The 20,384-nt window shown below is 43.7% G+C and overlaps 1 protein-coding gene across 1 annotated transcript; it reads right to left on the bottom strand.

Annotated features, from left to right (window-relative positions):
• Nucleotides 1–7,190: 7,190 nt before the first annotated feature.
• Nucleotides 7,191–7,745, bottom strand: LOC307198164 (ribosomal protein eL22-like 1; the record flags this gene model as incomplete). The annotated part of the gene is made up of 1 exon (XM_079944900.1): nt 7,191–7,745. Exon 1 carries the CDS (start codon nt 7,557–7,559, stop codon nt 7,191–7,193), a length of 369 nt encoding a protein of 122 aa, XP_079801026.1. The 5' UTR covers nt 7,560–7,745.
• Nucleotides 7,746–20,384: the final 12,639 nt, after the last annotated feature.

Here is a 20,384-nt window from a genome sequence, read left to right as displayed (position 1 = left end):
CCAGGGAAGTCCCCTGCTCTCTTTTTAAAAATTTTTTTTTAAGTTTTAGCTTTAGTTTTTTTGGTCACGCCGCCACATGGCTTGTGGGATCTTATTTCCCCCGACCAGGGATGGAACCTGCGGGCTCGGCAGTGAGAGCGCTGAGTCGTAACCACCGGACCGCCAGGGAATTCCCTTAAGTGATCTTCGTTGCACAGATATCCTCCCCTCAATAATTTGTAATGCCATTCTATCTCTCAAGAGCAGCTAAAAATCCTATCAATTGAATATGAATAGAAGTATGAACAAACTCTGACTGCCCTCCTTAAAATGGTAATCTTGTTCACAAATTTCCTTTCTCCACAGCCCTTATTATTAGAATGTTTTTAATTGTGGTAAAACACACTTAACACACAATTTACCATTTTAACCAGTTTCAGGCATCCAGTTCAGCGGCATTAAGTGCACTTACATTGTTGTGCAGCCATCACCACCGTCCATTTCCAGAACTCATTTCATCTTCCCAAACTGAGACTCTGTCCCCATTACACACTAGCTCCCCTCCCCCTCCCCCAGCCCCGGGCCCCACCCTCTACTTTCTGCCTCTATGGATCTGGCTCCTCCAGGGACCTTATAGAAGTGGGATCACACGGTATTTGTCCTTTCGCGTCTGGTTTATTTCACTTAGCGTAATGTCCTCGAGGTTCGTCCACGTTGTAGCAGGTGTCAGAATTTCTTTCCTTTCTAAGGCTGAGGAGTGTTCTGTTGGATGGATGGACGCATTGTGTTTATCCATTCATCCGTCCATGGATCCTTGGGTTGCTACCATTTTTCGGCTGCTGTGAATAATGCCTTGTCTTTTCATATGGAGTAAAATTACGTTCCATGAGTGCAGGGATTGTTGTGTGTTTTGATCGTCGATGTAGTTCATATGCTTAAAACAGAGTCTGGCACACAGTAGGTGCTCAACAAATATTCACCGGATGAATGAATGAACGAATGTGCTCCTCGTTGCTGTTTTTGGGGGTCTGTGTCAATGGGATCTCCAGTCATCATACTTTAGAGGTTCTAGGTCCATCTGGCCAGCACTTACCAGGTCCCTGCCCCTGCTCATTGGTTTGTTCATTCATTCATTCATATTTATTCTGCTTCTACTGTGTGCTGGCCGCTGGGCCAGGCGTGGGACACATAGTGAGCAAAACCAGGCCTAGTAACTGATTTTTCTGGGCTCTAACTGGGGACACACAGACATTGGTCAGATAATCGCACAGACTACTTCTCGTTAAAGAGAGCCGTGGAAAGGCATTTCTCCTCCACTCCCTTTTCACTGGATCCAAGTGGCCCACTTTCTTTTTTTTTACTGTTGAGTTTTGAAAATTATATATTCTCAACACGAGTCCTTTGTTGGCTATGTGATTTGCAAATAATTTTTCCCAGTCTGTGAGATGTCTCCTCATAGCCTTATCAGGGTCTTTTGCAGAGCAAATCTTTTTAGTTTTAATGAGGTTCAATGTACCCATTTTTCCCTTTAGGGATATGGGATGCTTTTTTTTTATTGTCATAAAACATGACACAAAATTTACTATCAGTGGCCACTTAGTACATTCAGGATGTTGCGCGACCATCGCTCCTGTCTGGTTCCAGACGCTTCCATCACTCCAGGAGGAGACCCCCGGCTCATGCCCTCCTCCGCACAGCCCCAGTTTTCTATCTCTGTGGATTTGCCGACTCTGGACGTTGCACAGATAAATGGAATCACATAACATGTGGCCTTTCGTGCCTGGCTTCTTTCACTTAGCACGGTATTTTCAGATGATAGGTTTTTTTGGATCAGACTCATGGCTCTACAATGACAGCCTGTGTTCCTGGCGGGTCCTCCATCAGCCTAACGTCCATGGTCTCAGTGCTTCCGGCCCCGGCCTCTCGTCTGACCCAACCGCCAATCCCTGCCCAGCGCCCCGTTCTCCGGTCCTGTCCAGGGAACAGCCTGGTGTTTTCTGGACCTCGGTGCTCAGCGGCTTCCTCTCCCTCCACCTCCACACCCTCTTCCCAGCTGATAGCTCCCATTCTGGCTCTCTGGGCACTTGCGGTCCAGACATTTAGCTCTGTCCTGGGCATCTCTGCAGGGTTCCAGCACTGGCCTCACCTCGATGCCACAACAAAAACCTGTCCCTTCTCCTGTTCTCCCTTCATCGTCCAATGTGTGGGTCCTGACTTCTACTTTTCCTGTTCTCAGACCCCCATAATCACGTACACCCAGAGAATGGATAAGGAAAGGGACTTCGGAGTCAGACCCCCTGGTTCTGGGTCTTTCATTCATTGGCCTAATACCCTTGGACGAGCCACTCAACCTCACTAAGCCTGTGAAATGAGTTGATAACACCTGTCTCGTGGTCATTGTGGGGATTACCTGGGCTGGCGCTTGGCCATTGCAGAGAGAATGGTTGATGGTTGCGGCAGATTGTATTTCACAAAGATGGCCACAACAAGAACTCCTGTCCCACATGCCCTTCTAGAACCTTGTCACCCCATCAAGAGATGGAGTGCAAATCACCCCCACTCCTTGAATCTGGGCAAATTTATGACTCACTTGTAACTAATGTGACATATGACACTAAATGACTTCCAAGGCTGGGTCATAAAAGGCTATTCAGCTCTTGCCTTGTTCACTGGAACACTTGTGTTTGGGGCACTGAGTTGACATCATGTCAAAGACCTTACATGAGGCCACCATACTGTGAGGAAGCACAGACCACACCTAGGTGTTCTGGCTGTCAGCCCCAGCTGAGGTCCTGGCTGAAAACGGGCGTCAGTTGCCAAACAGTGAGTGAAGATGCCTCCAGATGCTTCCAGCCCCCAGCCATCCAGTTGCCTCCCACGCCTCCCAGCCTTTGAATCGTCCCAGCTGAAGCCTCAGACACCAAGGAGGAGGGACAAGCCATCCTTGCTGTGCCCAGTGTTAATTCCACACCCACAAAATCCATCAACATAACAGAAGGGTTGTTTTATGCCTCTAGGTTTGGGGCTGGCTTGTTACACAGCAGTAGTAACTAGAACAAGGATAAAGATGCTATCTTGCCGAATCTCTCTCTTTTTATATCTGAATCTGACCACTTCTCCCTGTCCATCTCCACTTCTACCATCAGAGCTTGGACCCTTGTCTTTGACCAGCATCGAATTCCAAACTTGTCTTTCTGCCTCCTGTCTCGACCCTCTAAACCTCCCTCTCCCACACACATCTTTCTAAAACGCAAATATGTCCCAATTACCTTCCCCAATCCTTCCCCAAGTAATGACTCCCAGGCATCTCTCATAAAAGTCTAGAGCGATTAATCATAACATTGAAAGGTTCAGAGTGTAGCGTACCTCACTATAAAGAGGTACTTTACCTTTATCCCAGCCCACTCTGATTCTGCCTGGAAAAAAAAAAAGATAAAGAACATGATGCTGCTCAGAGCATTTGATATTTTTGGAAACAGAAAGTAAGTTCTTTACTTGGGAAACATGTAAGTACTCTGAGTTTACCCATCCTTGAAAAATTATCTTAAAACCCTTCAGGCCCTGAGAATTGCAGATAGACAGGTAAAAAATGATATACTCTTGAGTTAGTTATTTAACTGCATGTGGAAAAATTAAATATAATTTAGTCTTATGTGCTTTTCAACCACACAACGTTTCTTAGGTGGATCAACAATGAAAACAAGGGTCTGGCCAGGGATGCTGGGTGCAGGAGGCCCAGGTGAGCAGACCCAGGCATTCAGGGTCCTTACTGATAAAAAAAAAAACATCTGCCCCATGGGACTCGACAATCCAACATCTCCCCCAAATTTACCTTTTAAGTGTCGGCAAACAGAACAGATAAAACTTTGAACTTAAAATGGGATGCTTGCTTTTTGGCAAATGCATTTTAAAGGCTGTTGCTCTTCAGAGGTGGTTTTTAACTGACCCTTTGGAATATGAGGCTGCACTAGGTGTACCTTCAACTCGTAGCTGTTTCAGAAATTCAAATTGGGAGGGCTTCATTCCTGGTTACTTCCACGGTATGTGGTCAAGATCATTTGGGAAATGTAGTAAAATTTCATAGTTAAGTGAGCAAATGAAAAAACCCTTTCCAGAGGGGGAACATGGAAATAACTTTTAAAAATGCCCTTTGTCTTTTAACCATGAAGTTTTGCCTTGACTGTGGCCGCTTGCCACCGTCATTTTTAGAGCTAAGGTCTCTCTATAAAGCCTAAAATTCTTCTGTTGAAAGGCACTTCCTTCTGCTACTTTATCACCTTCCTGGTTTTGTCTAATCTCACCCAGATTATGGTCGTATTTCTTGGCTTTTTAAAATACGCACATTAAAATTTCAAACACAGAGTCTTTGTTCTGCAGTCTTGACTTTTCGTGCACCCTTAGACGTATTTTGGGTCTCTTACAGAGAAGAATGTTTTGCTTTAAATAATCTTATGTCTTTAAACCTACTTTGTCATGTCCAACTTCTAAAATTTTCATGCATTCTGATGAGGTATGCTATTTAGAGAGTATTTTGTTTTAATTAAGCCCATCTTAAGAGACATTTGGTTTTTGCCAAGAATGTGCTTTCTCCCTTACAAATCAGTTATATTTATAACATTCATAAACTAAGTCATAGCAAAGGCAAAATTTTAGCTGCACTGTGACTGTGTCTTCTAAGTTCATGGGGAATTAAAGAGAATAAGACGGGTTAAGACGAAACATGATAGCAAATCAAGACACTGTAAACACACACGGACTTTATCTTCCATAATTTTTTTCTTCTGAAATGCTGGGTTTTAAAATTGTTTTATAGAACAATTTCTCATCTCTGAAAAGAATGCGGATGGTAGGTTGTTATATTTGTGAGCAAATTGTGGGAAAAAGCTACGCTAGAAACTCTTAATTCTTCCTTTGTTCAATTAGGCTGCGTTTAAAAATTCAAGTTTATTTTTTCCTGAATATTACAACGTACATCCACATAATAGAATATATAGAAAATACAGAAAAATAGAGACATGAAAATTAAAGTCATCTGTCTCTCTCCTTTTTTTTTAGATATTATTTTTTTTAATATTTATTTATTCATTTGGTTGCACCAGGTCTTAGTTGCGGCAGGCGGGCTCCTTAGTTGTGGCACGCGAACTCTTAGTTGCAGCATGTGGGATCTAGTTCCCTGACCAGGGATCAATCCCAGGCCCCCTGCATTGGGAGCATGGAGTCTTAGCCACTGCGCCACCAGGGAAGACCCTAAAGTCATCTATCTCTTATCAAGAGGCAACCAATATTACTATTTTGTTCTATTTTGTTGGTAATATTTCGTATATAACTTTTTTTCTTATGTGGTTAGGATCATATCATATATGTATGTTTTTTATCCTGCTTTTTTTATTGTGGTAAAAAATGCACATAACAAAATCTACCATTTTTTAAACATCTTTATTGGAGTATAATTGCTTTATAGTGTTCTGTTGGTTTCTGCTGTATAACAAAGTGAATCAGCTATATGCATACATATATCCCCATGTCCCCTCCCTCTTGCACCTCCCTCCCACCCTCCTTATCCCACCCCTCTAGGTGGTCGCAAAGCACCGAGCTGATCTCCCCGTGCTATGCACCTGCTTCCCACTAGCTATCTATTTTACATTTGGTAGTGTGTATATGTCCATGCCACTCTCTCACTTTGTCCCAGCTTACCCTTCCCCCTCCCCGTGTCCTCAAGTCCATTCTCTATGTCTGTGTCTTTATTCCTGTCCTGCCCCTAGGTTCATCAGGACCATTTTTTTTTTTTTAGACTCCGTATATATGTGTTAGCATATGGTATTTGTTTTTCTCTTTCTGACTTACTTCACTCTGTATGACAGTCTCTAGGTCCATCCACCTCACTACAAATAACTCAATTTCATTTCTTTTTATGGCTGAGTAATATTCCATTGTATATATGTGCCACATCTTCTTTATCCATTCACCTGTCGATGGACACTTAGGTTGCTTCCATGTCCTGGCTGTTGTAAATAGTGCTGGAATGAACATTGTTTAACCATTTTAAAACGTACAGTTCAGTAGCATTAAGTCCATTTACATTTTCGCACAACCATCACTGTCATCCATCTTGAGAACTTTTTCATTTTCCCAAACTGCAACTTGGTACCCATTAAATAATAACTCACCATTCTCCCTTCCTTTCAGCCCCTGGCAACTACCATTCTACTTTTTGTCTCTATGAATCTGTCTCTACGTTAGCCTGCTTTTTTGAACAATATTATATCATAAGCATTTTCCCGTATTATTAGGATCATTTAATGACTGCTTACTATTCCATTGTATGGATTTGTGTAATGATTTACTGAACTGTAGCCCTACTGTTGGTCTTCTAGGCTTTTTCTACTTTTCCATTATAAATAATACTTTGATTAGCATTGGGGACATAAAACATTATCTGTTCTTCTGTGTTTTTTAGGATCGAGTCCTAGAAGGGGAAATTATGGGGTGAAAGTGTGTGAACTTTTTTTTGTTTTTTGGGTTTTTTTTCGAGACTTTAAATATTTTATTCTATAAAGTTCCACCCAAAATTGTGCTTCATTTTTTCACTCTATACTTTAACTCAAGGACGTTTGTGAAAGTAGCACACTTCAGAAATCCTGGAAGAAATTCCACCAGCTATAGGCTACTTAAATACTGCTTACAGAAAGTATTAAAAAAAACAACAACAGAGGAGTACAAAAGAACTTATTTACAAAACAGAAGTAGAGTAACAGATGTAGAAAACAAACTTATGGTTACCAGGGGATAAGGGTGGGGGGGCGGGGGGGTGGATAAACTGGGAGATTGGGACTGACATGTACATCCTACTATACATGAAACAGATAACTAATAAGAACCTGCTGTATAGCACAGGGAACTCTACTCAATACTCTGTAATGGCCTATATGGGAAAAGAATCTTAAAAAAGAAAAGGAGTGCCTGTGTGTAACTGATTCACTCTGCTGTACACCCAAAACTAACACAACATTGTAAATCAACCACACCCCAATAAAATTTTTTTTAAAGTATTAAAGCAAAGCCAGGATCCACTTAAATCAAAGAGATGAAGGCTTAACATACAGAGTAATGTTTTTCATTCACTGATAAACTAAAGGTCCATTTCAAGATGTTTCTCTCGTATACTTGATTGGTTTTGTTAGCAAGCAAAGCCCTGAAAGGGGCGGCTTCGTCTAGTCCTCAGACTCGGATCCATCTTCATCTTGACTAATCTGGAAGTAACGAAGTTCATCAGTCTCCTTGTCGGATGCGACCACACGGAGCCAATCACGAAGATTGTTCTTTTGAAGGTATTTCTTGGGAAGGTGTTTCAAATACCTTTTAGAGAACTGTTTCTCAGAAACAACTGTGATTTTATTCTTGAAGCGTTCAACGGGAACGACATTCCCAAGATTTCCAGTTTTTCCATTCACTTTAACCTTCTCCCGTAGAAACGGTTCAAAATTTCCAGAATCAGAAATTCCATCTTCTACTGGATGAGTAAGGTCCAAATTAAACTTCCAGGTTGACTTCTTAGGCTTCTTGTCTTTCTTTACCGCCATCTTGCACGCCGGCGGCGCGATCAGAGCGGGTGTGAACGTTTGAAAGGCTTTTCTAAAATATAAATTTATTTATTTATTTTTGGCTGCGTTGGGTCTTGGTTGCTGCGCTCGGGCTTTCTCTAGTTGCAGCGAGCGGGGGCTGCTCTTTGTTGCAGTGCGCGGGCTTCTCATTGCAGTGTCTTCTCTTGTTGCAGAGCACGGGCTCTAGGCGCATGGGCTTCAGTAGTTGTGGCAGTGGGCTCAGTAGTTGTGGCTCCTGGGCTCTAGAGCGCAGACTCAGTAGTTGTGGCGCACGGGTTTAGTTGCTCTGCGGCATGTGGGATCTTCCTGGACCAGGGCTTGAACCCATGTCCCCTGCACTAGCAGGCGGATTCTTAACCACCACGCCACTAGGCAAGCCCCTGAAAGGCTTTTAAAAGATATCGTCAATTTACTCTTCCTACAGGGTTTTACCCATTCACACGTGCCTTCCTCAGCACAGGTAAATCTCTCTCTCTCTTTTTTCTTTTTTGCTAATTGAGTTGCTGGTAAGATTCAATGTATTTATTTATATTTTAAATCATTTATCATCTCTTGCAAATGGGCTGTTTGTACTCAGCTTAATAATCTAGGGTCGAAACTGCAGTGAAAGCTAAGCTTGCTGAAACATAGCCACTCTTCTGAAAAATTCTACAGGGACACTGACTTTCGGGGTGTACTGCTGAGTTTCTGGGGTGCACGTCACCTGTCCTTCATGTCAGATTTCAAATCTCATGTAGGATTTTTTTTCTGCTTTCTAGCAAATTTCTGAGCTGCCCTCCAGTGCACCTTGGAGAGGTGGAAAGGGACCTCCCAAAGGGGCTAGGACGTGGGTCCTAAGCTGTGTGATGGTGGGCAACGAATCACCTCTCTGGGCCTCCCCGCCCACTCCGAGGGCTCGCCTAGCTCTGAAACCCACAGGAATAATGACACACGCTTAAGGCCTCCAGGGTTGGGCGAGCTCCAACAAGGAAAGTATTTGGCACACAGTAAATGCTGAGTTCCGACCTGGTGATTCCTATTCGATAGTTGTGTAAGCAGAAGGTGATACAATAGTAACGTTTGTTCCTCTCTCTTATAAACCGATTCTCAAGAGGGAGGTAGTATATTCTGACAACTAGACCACCTGTTTTATTGATTGAAGAATGTCAGCGAGGACCCTGGCTCTACATTCTAGAGCCATTCCATTCTAGAAATGTTCACATCAGGGTGTCTCCTATTTTTTTTCATAATAGTTAATACATGCCAGGCACATAATGTAAATGATCTGTAATCTTAGGAACAACTCTGAAAGGCAGGTATTACTGTCTCTCGTTGATAAACCAAGAAGCTGAGGCACAGAGAGGTCAATCATCTTGCCGTGAGGCACACAGCAGTGAGCTCCAGGGACCGCTCTTCATTCTGGGCTGGGAACCATTCACAGATTTTTAACTGAGGTGAAATTCGCACAACATAAAGTTAACTATTTTAAAAAAAATTTCCCTTCCCCCCCTCCCCTCTCCCCACTGGTAACCACTAGTTTGTTCTTTATATCTGTGAGGTCTGCTTCTTTTTTGTTATATTCACTAGTTGGTTGTATTTTTTAGCTCTGTGATACATTTTTTTTCTTTTTTTTTTTTTCGGCGGTACGCGGGCCTTTCACTGTTGTGGCCTCTCCTGTTGCAGAGCACAGGCTCCGGACGCGCAGGCTCAGCGGCCACGGCTCACGGGCCCAGCTGCTCCGCGGCATGTGGGATCTTCCCAGACCGGGGCACGAACCCGTGTCCCCTGCATCGGCAGGCGCCCTTTCAACCACTGCGTCACCAGGGAAGCCCCTTTTTTTTTTTTCTAAATGTATTTATTTATTTTATTTTCGGCTGCGTTTGGGCCTTAGTTGCGGCCGGCGGGTTTCTCTCTAGCTGTGGCGTGCAGGCTTAGTTGCCCCGTGGCATGTGGGATCTTAGTTCCCAGACCAGGGATTGAACCTGCGTCCCCTGCATTGGAAGGCGGGTTCTGAACCACTGGACCACCAGGGAAGTCCCGTAAAGTTAACCATTTTAAAGTGAACAATTCAGTGGCATTTAGTGCATTCACAGTGTTGTGTCGCCACCACAGCCATCGAGTTCCAAAATATTTTCATCGTCCCCAAAGGAAACCCGGTACCCATTACGTGGTCACTCCCCATTCCTCCCGCCCTCCAGCATCCAGCCACCATCAATCTGCCTCTGTCTCTCTACCTAGTCTACATATTTCATGTAAATGGAATCATACAGCACGGGACCTTCTGTGTCTGGCTTCTCTCACTTAGCGTAATGTTTTCACGGCTCATCACATAGCATATATCCATACTTCATTCCTTTTTATGGTTGAGAAATATTCCATTATATACTATATACATAACTGTGTCTCTAATAATGTATATTAAAATACTTTATGTATATATAAAAACACAATTTGTTTATTCATTTATCCATTGATGGCCATTTTGGCTGTTTCCATCTTTTTGCTATTTGAATAATGCTTCTATGAACTGTGTATATAAGTTGACCCTTGAACAACATCAGTTTGAACTGCATGGCAGACGTCTTTCAATAGTCAATACTGAGGTACTGCATGATCCGTGGTTGGTTGAATCCGGGGACAGGGAACCTCGGATATGGGGGAACTCCATATGTGAAGGGCCGACTGTAAGTTAAATGCAGATTTTCAACTGGGCGGAGGGTCGGTGTCCCTGACCCCCCTCATTGTTCAATGGTCAGCTGTATTTGTTTTAATACCTGTTTTCAATCCTTTTGGGTATACGATACACCTAGGAGTGAAATTGCTGGGTCGCCTGGTGATTCTATCTTTAACTTTTTGATGCACTGTCAAACTGTGTTCCACAACGGCTGCACCATTTTGCATTCCCACCAGCAAGGCACGAGGGTGCCAGTTTCCCACATCCTCAGATGGGGACCCTACCTTGAAGCTGCGGGGGGCCCCCTCTCTGATTCACGGTCACAGTTTTGTCCATCATTAGTTTTGATAACCTCCACCGCTGTTTCCCTCCATGATTCACCAGATGGAATGTTGGCCGGAGAGCAGCTGTTGTGATTTGGGAATGGCCTTCAATTCTGTTAACCTGAAAATTCACACAGTCTGAAGAGCTGGAAGGGACTTTGGAACAAATGTAGTACAGACGTATTTTCTCTTATTTCTACTTGAATGTTTCCTGTGATGGGGAGCTCACTCCACCATGGGGGGGATAGTTACATTGTCAGACAACTGTCTTGAGGGCGTTGAGTTGCCTGAGGAAAGAAACAGGGAGGTACCTTCCTGGCAGAGGAAAAGTCATAGCAATATTTTCCAACTTGGACCCGTGCGCTGCACTGCCCATATCATCAGAGACCTCGCCGGGGCGGGTCCTCTAGTGGATAACCCTGGACGAGTTTCAGTCACCATGCACAGCCCCTCCCTGCTTCATCATCGGTCCATTTCCTTTTTTGTTTTTTTTTTTAATATTTTATTTATTTATTTATTTGTCTCTGTCGGGTCTTCGTTGCTGCCTGCGGGATCTGCGTTGCAGCATGTGGGATCTAGTTCCCTGACCAGGGATTGAACCCAGGCGCCATGCGTTGGGAACGTGGAGTCTTAGCCACTGTTCCACCAGGGAAGTCCCCATCCATCCCTTTCTTAAACGTCTGGTGGCATTTCTTGATCTGTGAGTCTGATCCCCTTCATGACCCCAGTCTTGAGTTTTTTAGGAGACACTTTGTTTTCAATCCTCCAGGACAGGCAAATGCAACGTCTATAATTAAGCATGCGTGTTATTAAATTCCACACCTTAATGGATAGTTCTTGCTGAGGAGAGTGGAGTGCCAGGAAAGGAAATAAAATCTGCCTCAAAAGTCATAGAAACTCAGACTTGAGTTTGCCTGGTGGGATGCAAATGAAAATGTCCTCCAGCAGTTGAGCTACAAATCGTGTCTTTGCCACAGAACTTCTCACCGTTTCCTGATACGCCACTTCTTGCTCCCAAGGAAGAGTACCTGGGATTTAAACTGATAAATAAGTCAACTCTTAGTTGCCAGTGATGGCTGGGGACAAGGGTGATACATAAATAAACAGGTAACTTTCAAATTGCATTTTATCTGCTATCATTATAACTTCTTCCCCTACCAAATTTTCTCTGAGTAGTAAAATGGGACTATTTGGAAGCCTTTTTTCTTTCTATTTTTTTCTTCCTTTCTGATCTTGCGGGATGTGAATGACCCAAGGGCTGGGTACTCATTGCCCAAGTAAGAAGCAGCTACAAAAACGTTAGATGAGAAGACCTAAATAGACATTTCTCCAAAGAAGAAATACAAATGGCCAAGAGGCACATGAAAAGACTCTCATCATCGATAATTGTTGGAGAAATGCAAATCAAAACTACGATGAAGTTCCACCTCACACCAGTCAGAATGGCCACCATTAAAAACTCTACAAATAAATGCTGGAGAGGATGTGGAGAAAAGGGGACCCTCCTACACTGTCGGTGGGAATGTAAGTTGGTGCAGCCACTGTGGAAAACAGTACGGAGGTTCCTCAGAAAACTAAAACTAGAGCTACCATATGATCCAGCAATCCCACTTCTGCGTATATATCCAGACAAAACTCTAATTCAAAAAGATACATGCATCCCTATGTTCACAGCAGCACTATTCACAATAGCCAAGACATGGAAACAACCTAAATGTCCATCAACAGATGAATGGATAGAGAAGATATGGTACATATATACAATGGAATACTACTCAGCCATAAAAAAGAATGAAATAATGCCATTTGCAGCAACATGGATGCAACTAGAGATTATCATACTAAGTGAAGTAAGTCAAAGAGAAAGATACATACCATATAATATCACTTATATGTGGAATCTAAAATATGACACAAATGAACCTATCTATGAAACAGAAACAGACTCACAGACATAGAGAACAGACTGGTGGTTGTCAAGGGGGAGGGGGCTGGTGGAGGGATGGAGTGGGAGGTTGGGATGAGCAGATGTAAACTTTTATATACAGGATGGACAAACAACAAGGTCCTACTGTATTGCACAGGAAACTATATTCAATTTCCTATGATAAAGCATAATGGAAAAGAATATTAGAATATATATATATACACATATGTATAACTGAATCACTTTGCTGTAAGCAGCAATTAACACAACTTTGTAAATCAACTATACTTCAATAAAAAATTTTTTTTGTAAAGTTAGATGATGCGCTTATAAGAGAAAAGTGGCTAGAAATTAAATAGGTGTCACACGTGCTGTTTTTGGAAAACCAAAGTTCAATTTGATTTCATGGTGAAGCCCCCTCTACCTTAGACCCCTGGCTCTGAGATTTCCCAACAGAAGGCAGCCTTATGCTGTTTCATCTTCAGAATCAACAACCGATCTGCTCCACGTCTGGTGCATGACTCTGTGGGCAGCTCCCCTTGGTTTCTGGTTGCAGGAGGTTCAGGTGAGGGCTGGGTAGAAACCGTCTTTCCTCTGTCATCCCCTTTTCTTTCCGTATTCTGGTTATTAATAATTACTTTTTCTTTTTAGTTCTCAGTAGTCTGTTCTTTTGAACCAGGCCAAAGCACACTTTGCTTTTTATATTTCCTTTCATTCTAATCACAAAAATCCCTCCAGGCTGAAGCTTCTTCTCAGAAACCTGGCAATTAGAAGAGGCAGCCAGCCTCTTCCTAACACTTCCTTTGGAGCCCCGTCATAAATAATTAACCTGACGTTAGGCTCAGCACACAAATGGATGGGGTGCGATTGACGATGGTGTGGGCACCTTCTCTCCTGGGTTTTTACCCTGTTCACGAAATCCAGGAAGCGGATGCAGACCTTTCCATTAGCAGGCATGCGCTGTCCACTCTGGAACACTTAGAGAGGAAACCACAGCCGAGACACTTTTCTCGTGCACTTAAACCTGAGAGTTGTTCATGAAGCTGTTATCTGAGGACGGCATTTTCTCCCACCATCATCTCACAGGCCCCCTAAGGCTGCTACTGCCCCACAAACATTTTATTTTGACCTGCTGCCAATTCAGTCTCATCCCCGGGGATGACAGTGGAGGGTGAAGGGTAGATTCAGAAGGGGCTGCGGTCACCTTGACCCAGATCCAGTCTGTGGCTACAACAGTCTCAGTGAGGAGGGGGCTAAGATGGATTGATTGGTTTCTTTTCCTTTCTTCCACCCTTCCCTCCCTCCCTCCCTCTCTCTCCCTTTCTTTCTTCCTTCCTTCCTTCCTTCCTTCCTTCCTTCCTTTCTTTCTTTCTTTCTTTCTTTCTTTTTCTTCCTTTCTTCCTTTCTTCCTTTCTTCCTTTCTCCCTTTCTCCCTTTCCTTCCCATCCCTTTCCTTCTCCTTCCCCTTCCTTCCTTCCTTTCCTTCTTTCTCTCTTTCCTTCCAATCAACGTGAAATTCACATGACATAAAATTAACTATTTTAATCACAAAAGGGCAAATATTACATGATTCCACTTATAAGAGGTCCCTAGGGTTGAGACAGAAAGTAGAAGGGTGGCTGACAAGGGCTGAAGGAGGAGGGTGGGGAATTCGTGTTTAAAGGGGAAAGAGACTCAGTTTGGGAAGATGACAAAGTTCTGGAGGTGGATGGTGGTGGTGATGGTTGCACAACAATGTGAATGCACTTCACGCCGCTGAACCGGACATTTCAAGATGGCTAAAATGGTAAATTTTATGTTATGTAGCTTTTCCTACAAACATGTATATAATTTTTTTAATTAACCATTTTAAAGTGTGAGGTCAGTAGCATTTAGTACTTTTGCAATGTTGTGTGACCACCACCTCTAACAAGTTCCCCAAACATTTTCATCACCTGCAAAGGGAAACTCATACCCTGAAGCATCCCTCGTCATCTGCCACGCCCCTCCCTCCCCCATCCCTGGCGACCACCAATTCACTTTCTGTCTCTATGAATTTACTTATTTGAGACAGATCGTATAAATGGAATCATGCAGACTGTGGTCTTTTTGGGTCTGGCTTCTTTCACAGAGCTTCACGTTTTCAGGGTCCATCCACATCGTAGTGTGTGTCATTCCCCTCTATGGCTGAGCAATATTTCATCGTATGGATTTCCACCCCTTGTTTATCCATCATTCATTGATGGTTGATGGACACTTGGGATGTTTCCACCTTTGGCTATTTTTTTTTAATTACCATTTTGATCATTTATTTTATAAACTTTATTTATTTTAAAGTTAATTTTTATTGGAGTATAGTTATTTTACAATGTTGTGTTATTTTCTGCTGTTATACGTATACGCATATCCCCTCTTTTTTGGATTTCCTTCCCATTTCGGTCACCGCAGAGCACCGGGTAGAGTTCCCTGCGCTATACAGTAGGTTCTCATTAGCTCTCTATTTCACCTTTGGCTATTGTGAATGTGTGTGGACCAGGATTTGCTTGGGCACCTTTGATGGGATTATTTAGCTGTTTTTTGTTTCTCTCTCTCCTCGTCAAGAAGGCTGGAAGCTGCCCTTCCGCACCTGTGGCCAGGTTGGTCCTGCTGGGGCCTCCTACAGCATCTCTTGGAAGACCTGCCAGGCAACACGTGTCAGAGGGTCACAGCCGTCAGAGGCCACCCAGCAATTAGGCAGCTGCCTTGTCATGCTCCCCGGGGAGGGTGCTCAGCGACATGCGCGGGTCGTTCTGTCTGTCGTCAGTTTTCTAGAAGCACCACCGAAGGGGAAATCATAGCCTCGGAGGGGCAGGTACTTGGAGAATCCATCTTCCTGAGTCACCTCTCAGCAAACCCTACTTTCAAGTCCCTGGATATCCTGTCTCACTTCAGCTTTAGTGTGAACAGGATGTGTAAGACATGGGGCCACTGAAATGGGAGGGCAGGACAGTGCCACCGAAATTGTGCCCCAGCGCCGCTCACCAAATGACCCGCCAACACCAAGGCTGTCCTGGGGAGCTGGCTGCTGCCTGAACGTGGTTCCCGCCAAGAAAGGGGTGAGATGGGCTTTTAGGCTGTGACCGCATTAAAAATCCTCAGCCATGGAGTTCCTTTGTCGTGCAATTCCCAAACCCTTTTAACTTACTGAGGCAAAATTCACGTCACATAAAATCAACCATTTTATTTATTTCTTTTCTTTCTTTTCTTTCTTTCTTTCTTTCTTTCTTTCTTTCTTTCTTTCTTTCTTCCTTTCTTCCTTTCTTCCTTTCTTCCTTTCTTCCTTTCTTCCTTTCCTTTCCTTTCTTTCCTTTTCCTCTTTTTTTTCGTTGCACCGCACAGCTTGCAGGATCTTAGTTCCTTAACCAGGGATGGAACCTGGACGCTTGGTAGTGAAAGAGCAGAGTCCTAACCACTGGACCACCAGGGAATTCCCTCTTTAAAAAAAAAAAAATATATATATATATAGATAGATAGAGAGAGAGAGAGAGAGTTTAATTTTTATTTTATATTGGAGTATAGTTGATTTACAATGTTGTGTTAGTTTCAGGTGTACAGCAAAGTGATTCAGTTATACATATACATATATCTGCTCTTTTTCAGATTCTTCTCCCATATAGGTTATTACAGAGTATTGAGTACAGTTCCCTGTGCTATAGAGTATGTCCTTGTTGATTATCTAAAACTCAACCATTTAATTAATTAATTTATTTACTTATTTACAATTAATTAATTATTTTTGGCTGTGTTGGGTCTTCGTGGGCTTTCTCCAGTTGCGGCAAGCGGGGGCTACTCTTCGTTTTGGTGCGTGGGCTTCTCATTGCGGTGGCTTCTCTTGTTGCAGAGCATGGGTTCTAGGTGTGCAGGCTTCAGTAGTTGCAGCACATGGGCTCAGTAGTTGTGGCTTGTGGGCTCTAGAGCGCAGGCTCAGTAGTTATGGTGCACAGGCTTAGTTGCTCTGCGGCATGTGGAATCTTCCTGGACCAGGGCTCGAACCCGTGTCCCCTGCATCGGCAGGCGGATTCTTAACCACTGCCCCACCAGGGAAGTCTGTATCATTTTATTTATTTAAAACTTTTTAAAAAAGTAATTTTATTTTATTTGGCTGCACCGCATAGCATGCGGGATCTCAGTTCCCTGACCAGGGATTGAACCCGGGTTCCTTGCATTAGGAGCTTGGAGTCTTAACCCCTGGACTGCCAGGTAAGTCCCTAAAACTCAACCATTTTAAAATGCACAATTCAGTGGCACGTAGTACATGCACAATGTCGTGCCACCACCACCTCCATCTAGTTCCAAAGCATTTGACTCACCCCAAAGGGAGCCCCCGGACCCACTGAGCACTTACACCCCAACGCAAACCCTCTGACCAGTCACTTGAAAATTCAGTCGTACAAGTGAAGCCAGGCCCCCTGATTGGTGTCCACGCCACGTGGTAGGGGCTTAACAAAGATGTGACAGAAGATGGGAAAAGAAAGGGGGGGGGACAGGTGAGGACATCGGTCATGTCCAGGCAGCAGGCTGGGGGTTCCCTGGACGTGTGGTATTCCAGGCGTGGCTGGAATGTTTTCCTTTTTCTGTCTTTCAGAGGCTGGATGGTGTCTTGAAAGAACAGGGGCAGTGGAGGCAGGCTGACTGGCGGGGCCTCCACTTACTACTTGGGTGGTGTCAGGCACACTATTTATTTACACAATTTTCATTTATGTTACTGAGACTCAGCTTCCTTGCCTCTCCGGGGGCTGAACAATGCCTACCTGGAGGGCAGCTGGGAGGGGACTTCGTATGGAGGTCGGCACACAGCAGGCGCTCAGAAGTCGCTCCTATAATATTGTACATATTCCACGATGGAGATGGTGATGATGCTGGTGATGGTGGAGAGGATGATGTTGCTGTTGTGGGTGGAGGTGCCAGGAAAAGCCACACCCCCTGGTTGCCTGCTCTGATCCTGAGTCCAGGGGCATTAATAGAGGCAGAAAGGTAAAGAATGCGGGCGAGACTCAGGAGCAACTTGAAAACCACTCCACTCAGGAGGAGCCAAGAGAACCTGAAAACCTTTGAAGAAATTAGGATACTGCCTCGCCCTGACTCACATGTACCGGCAGGGTGTCTCACTGAGATGGTCCACAAAGCCTTGTTTCTTTTCTCCTTTGAACTTGGAAGCTACGGAGGAGGGTTTGAAAGGCCGTGACTAAGCTCCCAGCCAGCTGACCCGCGGCCTTCTGCTGAGCGAGCAGGCGCCAGGCGAACGCGCCCCGGGCGGTGCATTCACGTGGCTCTACAAGAATGTGATTTTTGTTTGCGGGTTTTCCTGCTCTTCTTTCACACACAGAAAAATGCTGCGTGCTTGAGGCTGTGTCCCTCTTTTTCCTGTGTAGAAGACACTTCTTCAGTTCCCGAATAGGATCTGGGGTTCATTCTCCTTGTGAGGAAGCCACACGGATTGCCCGAGGAGCCCCCCCCATCCCCCCACCCCCCAGGCATTCTTAGCAAGATGCCACTTATTCTAGATCGTGGGAAAGGCAGAATCGGACTGTGTTTGTTTCCTAGCGCAACAGTGACAAGTGACCACCAACTGGGTGGCTTAAAAGCAACAGAAATGTATTCTCTTCCAGTCTTGGAGGCCAGAAGTCTGAAATCAGGGTGTCAGTAGGGCCGACCTGTGCCTCTCTTTGGGTCCTCAGCAGTACTTTGGGTCCTCAGCAGTACTTGGCTTTGCTTAGATGGGAGTTGCTTCCCTCCAATTTTGGCCTCTGTCACACGGCCATCTCCCCTGTGTGCGTGCTCTCTTCTTATAAAGACAGGAGGCCCTGGATTTATGGCCCACCCTAATCCAGTATGGCTTCATCTTAACTGATTACATCTGCAAAGACCCAACTTCCAAATAGGGTCATATTCTGACATTCTGGGTGGATATGAATTTTGGGGTGGGTGACACTATTCAACTTGGTACACAAACAAAAACTTCAAATGGCAGCAATGATCCAAAAATCCCAAACACACAAACCTAATACACAGATTCCAAGCCAGACTGCCTATGTTCCCCTCCTTCTCTTTTAAGAGCGACTGCATTTTGTGTGTGTGTGTGTGTGTGTGTGTGTGTGTGTGTGTGTTTAGGTTAAACTTCCATAGCTTTGAGAGTGAAATCCCGGCTTTGTTTCCAATCTTAAGGGAACATCCATCAGTCTTTCAAAATTAAGTGTGATGTTAGCTATAGGTTTTTTTTTTTTAATTAATTAATTTTAAATTTGTTGGGTCTTCATTGCTGTGTGTGGGCTTTCTCTAGCTGTGGTGTGCAGGCTTCCCATTGCAGTGGCTTCTCTTGTTGCCGAGCATGGGATCTAGGTGCACGGGCTTCAGTAGTTGTGGCACACGGGCTCAGTAGTTGTGGCTCATGGGCTCTAGAGCTCAGGCTCAGTAGTTGTGGTGCACGGGCTTGGTTGCTCCGCAGCATGTGGGATCTTCCTGGACCAGGGCTCGAACCCGTGTCCCCTGCATTGGCAGGTGGATTCTTAACCACTGCGCCACCAGGGAAGTCCTAGCTATAGGGTTTTGGTAGATTTTTTTTTTTTGGCTGCACCGCATGGCCTGCGGGATCTTAGTTCCCCGACCAAGGATCGAGCTCACGCCCCCCCTCCAACAGGGGAAGCGTGGAGTCTTAACCACTGGACCACCAGGGAAGTCCTGTAGATAGTTTTTTTTTTCTTTACCAAATTAAGGAAGTCCCCCTTTATGCCTAGCGTCAAAGAGTTTTAAATCATGAATGGTACTGAATTTTGTGAAATGCTTTTTCCACATCCGTTTATATGATCATGTAATTTTTCTTAGCCTATGATCATGGTAGATTACATCAGTTGATATATGATTGTTGAACCAGGCTTGCACCCTGGAATAGATCCCACTCAATCCTGGTGTGTAATTCTTTTTATACGTTACTACATTTTTTGGTTAATATTTTGTTAAGGATTTTTGTATCTGTATTCATGAAGGACATTGTAATTTTCCTTGTTTGTACTGTCTTTGTCTGGTTTTGTTAACAGGGTAATACTGGCTTTATAAAATGAATTGGGAAGTGTTTCCTTTGCTTATCTTTTCTGGAAGAAATTGTGTAGAACTGATGTTCATTTAAACATTTGGTAGGCTTCTCCAGTAATACTATCTGGGCCTGAAGATTTCTTTTTTGGAATTTTTAAAATTACGATTCCAATTTCCTTAATTGTTACAGGTTCTTTAAATTACCTATTTCGTTTGGGGTGAGTGGTGACAGTTTTTGCTTTTTGAGAAATTGGCCCATTTCATCTAAGTTGTCATATATCTATGAATATATAGGTTTCATAGTATGCCTTTATTGTCCTTTTAATCTCTGCAGGCACTCTTTCATTCCTGATATTGGTAATGCATGTTTTCCCTCTCATTTTTCTTTTTCAGTCTTGCTAGAAGTTTGTCAATTTTACCTATCTTTTCAAAGTACCAGCTTTTTTTTTTCTCTTTCACTTTGTACTTTTTCCCCCAGCTTTTTAAAATTAATTAAATAATTAATTTTATTGTGTTAAAAATATAGAACGTAAGGTGTTTCTCTCTCATGGCTTTCAAGATTTTTTTCCATTTCTTTATTTTCAGTGTTTTCCTATGATGTATCTTGGCATGGACTTTTTTGGATTCATCCTCTTCGGCATTTTCTCAGCTTCTTGAATCTGTAGGTTTAGGATATTTGCCAAATTAGGGAAGTTTCCAGCCATTATTTTTTCAAATACTTTTTCTACTCCACCCTCTTTATCCTCTCTTTCTGCAGAACTCTGATGACAAGAGTGTTAGTTCTTTTGTTATAGTCCCACAGTTGCCTGTGGCTCTGTTCATTCTTTTACAGCCTATATTACTCTGTTGTTCAG

This window comes from Stenella coeruleoalba, assembly GCF_951394435.1.
Source record: "Stenella coeruleoalba genome assembly, chromosome: 15".
In the NCBI taxonomy this organism is placed as follows: Eukaryota; Metazoa; Chordata; class Mammalia; order Artiodactyla; family Delphinidae; genus Stenella; species Stenella coeruleoalba.
This window is presented reverse-complemented; position numbering and strand designations above follow the sequence as displayed.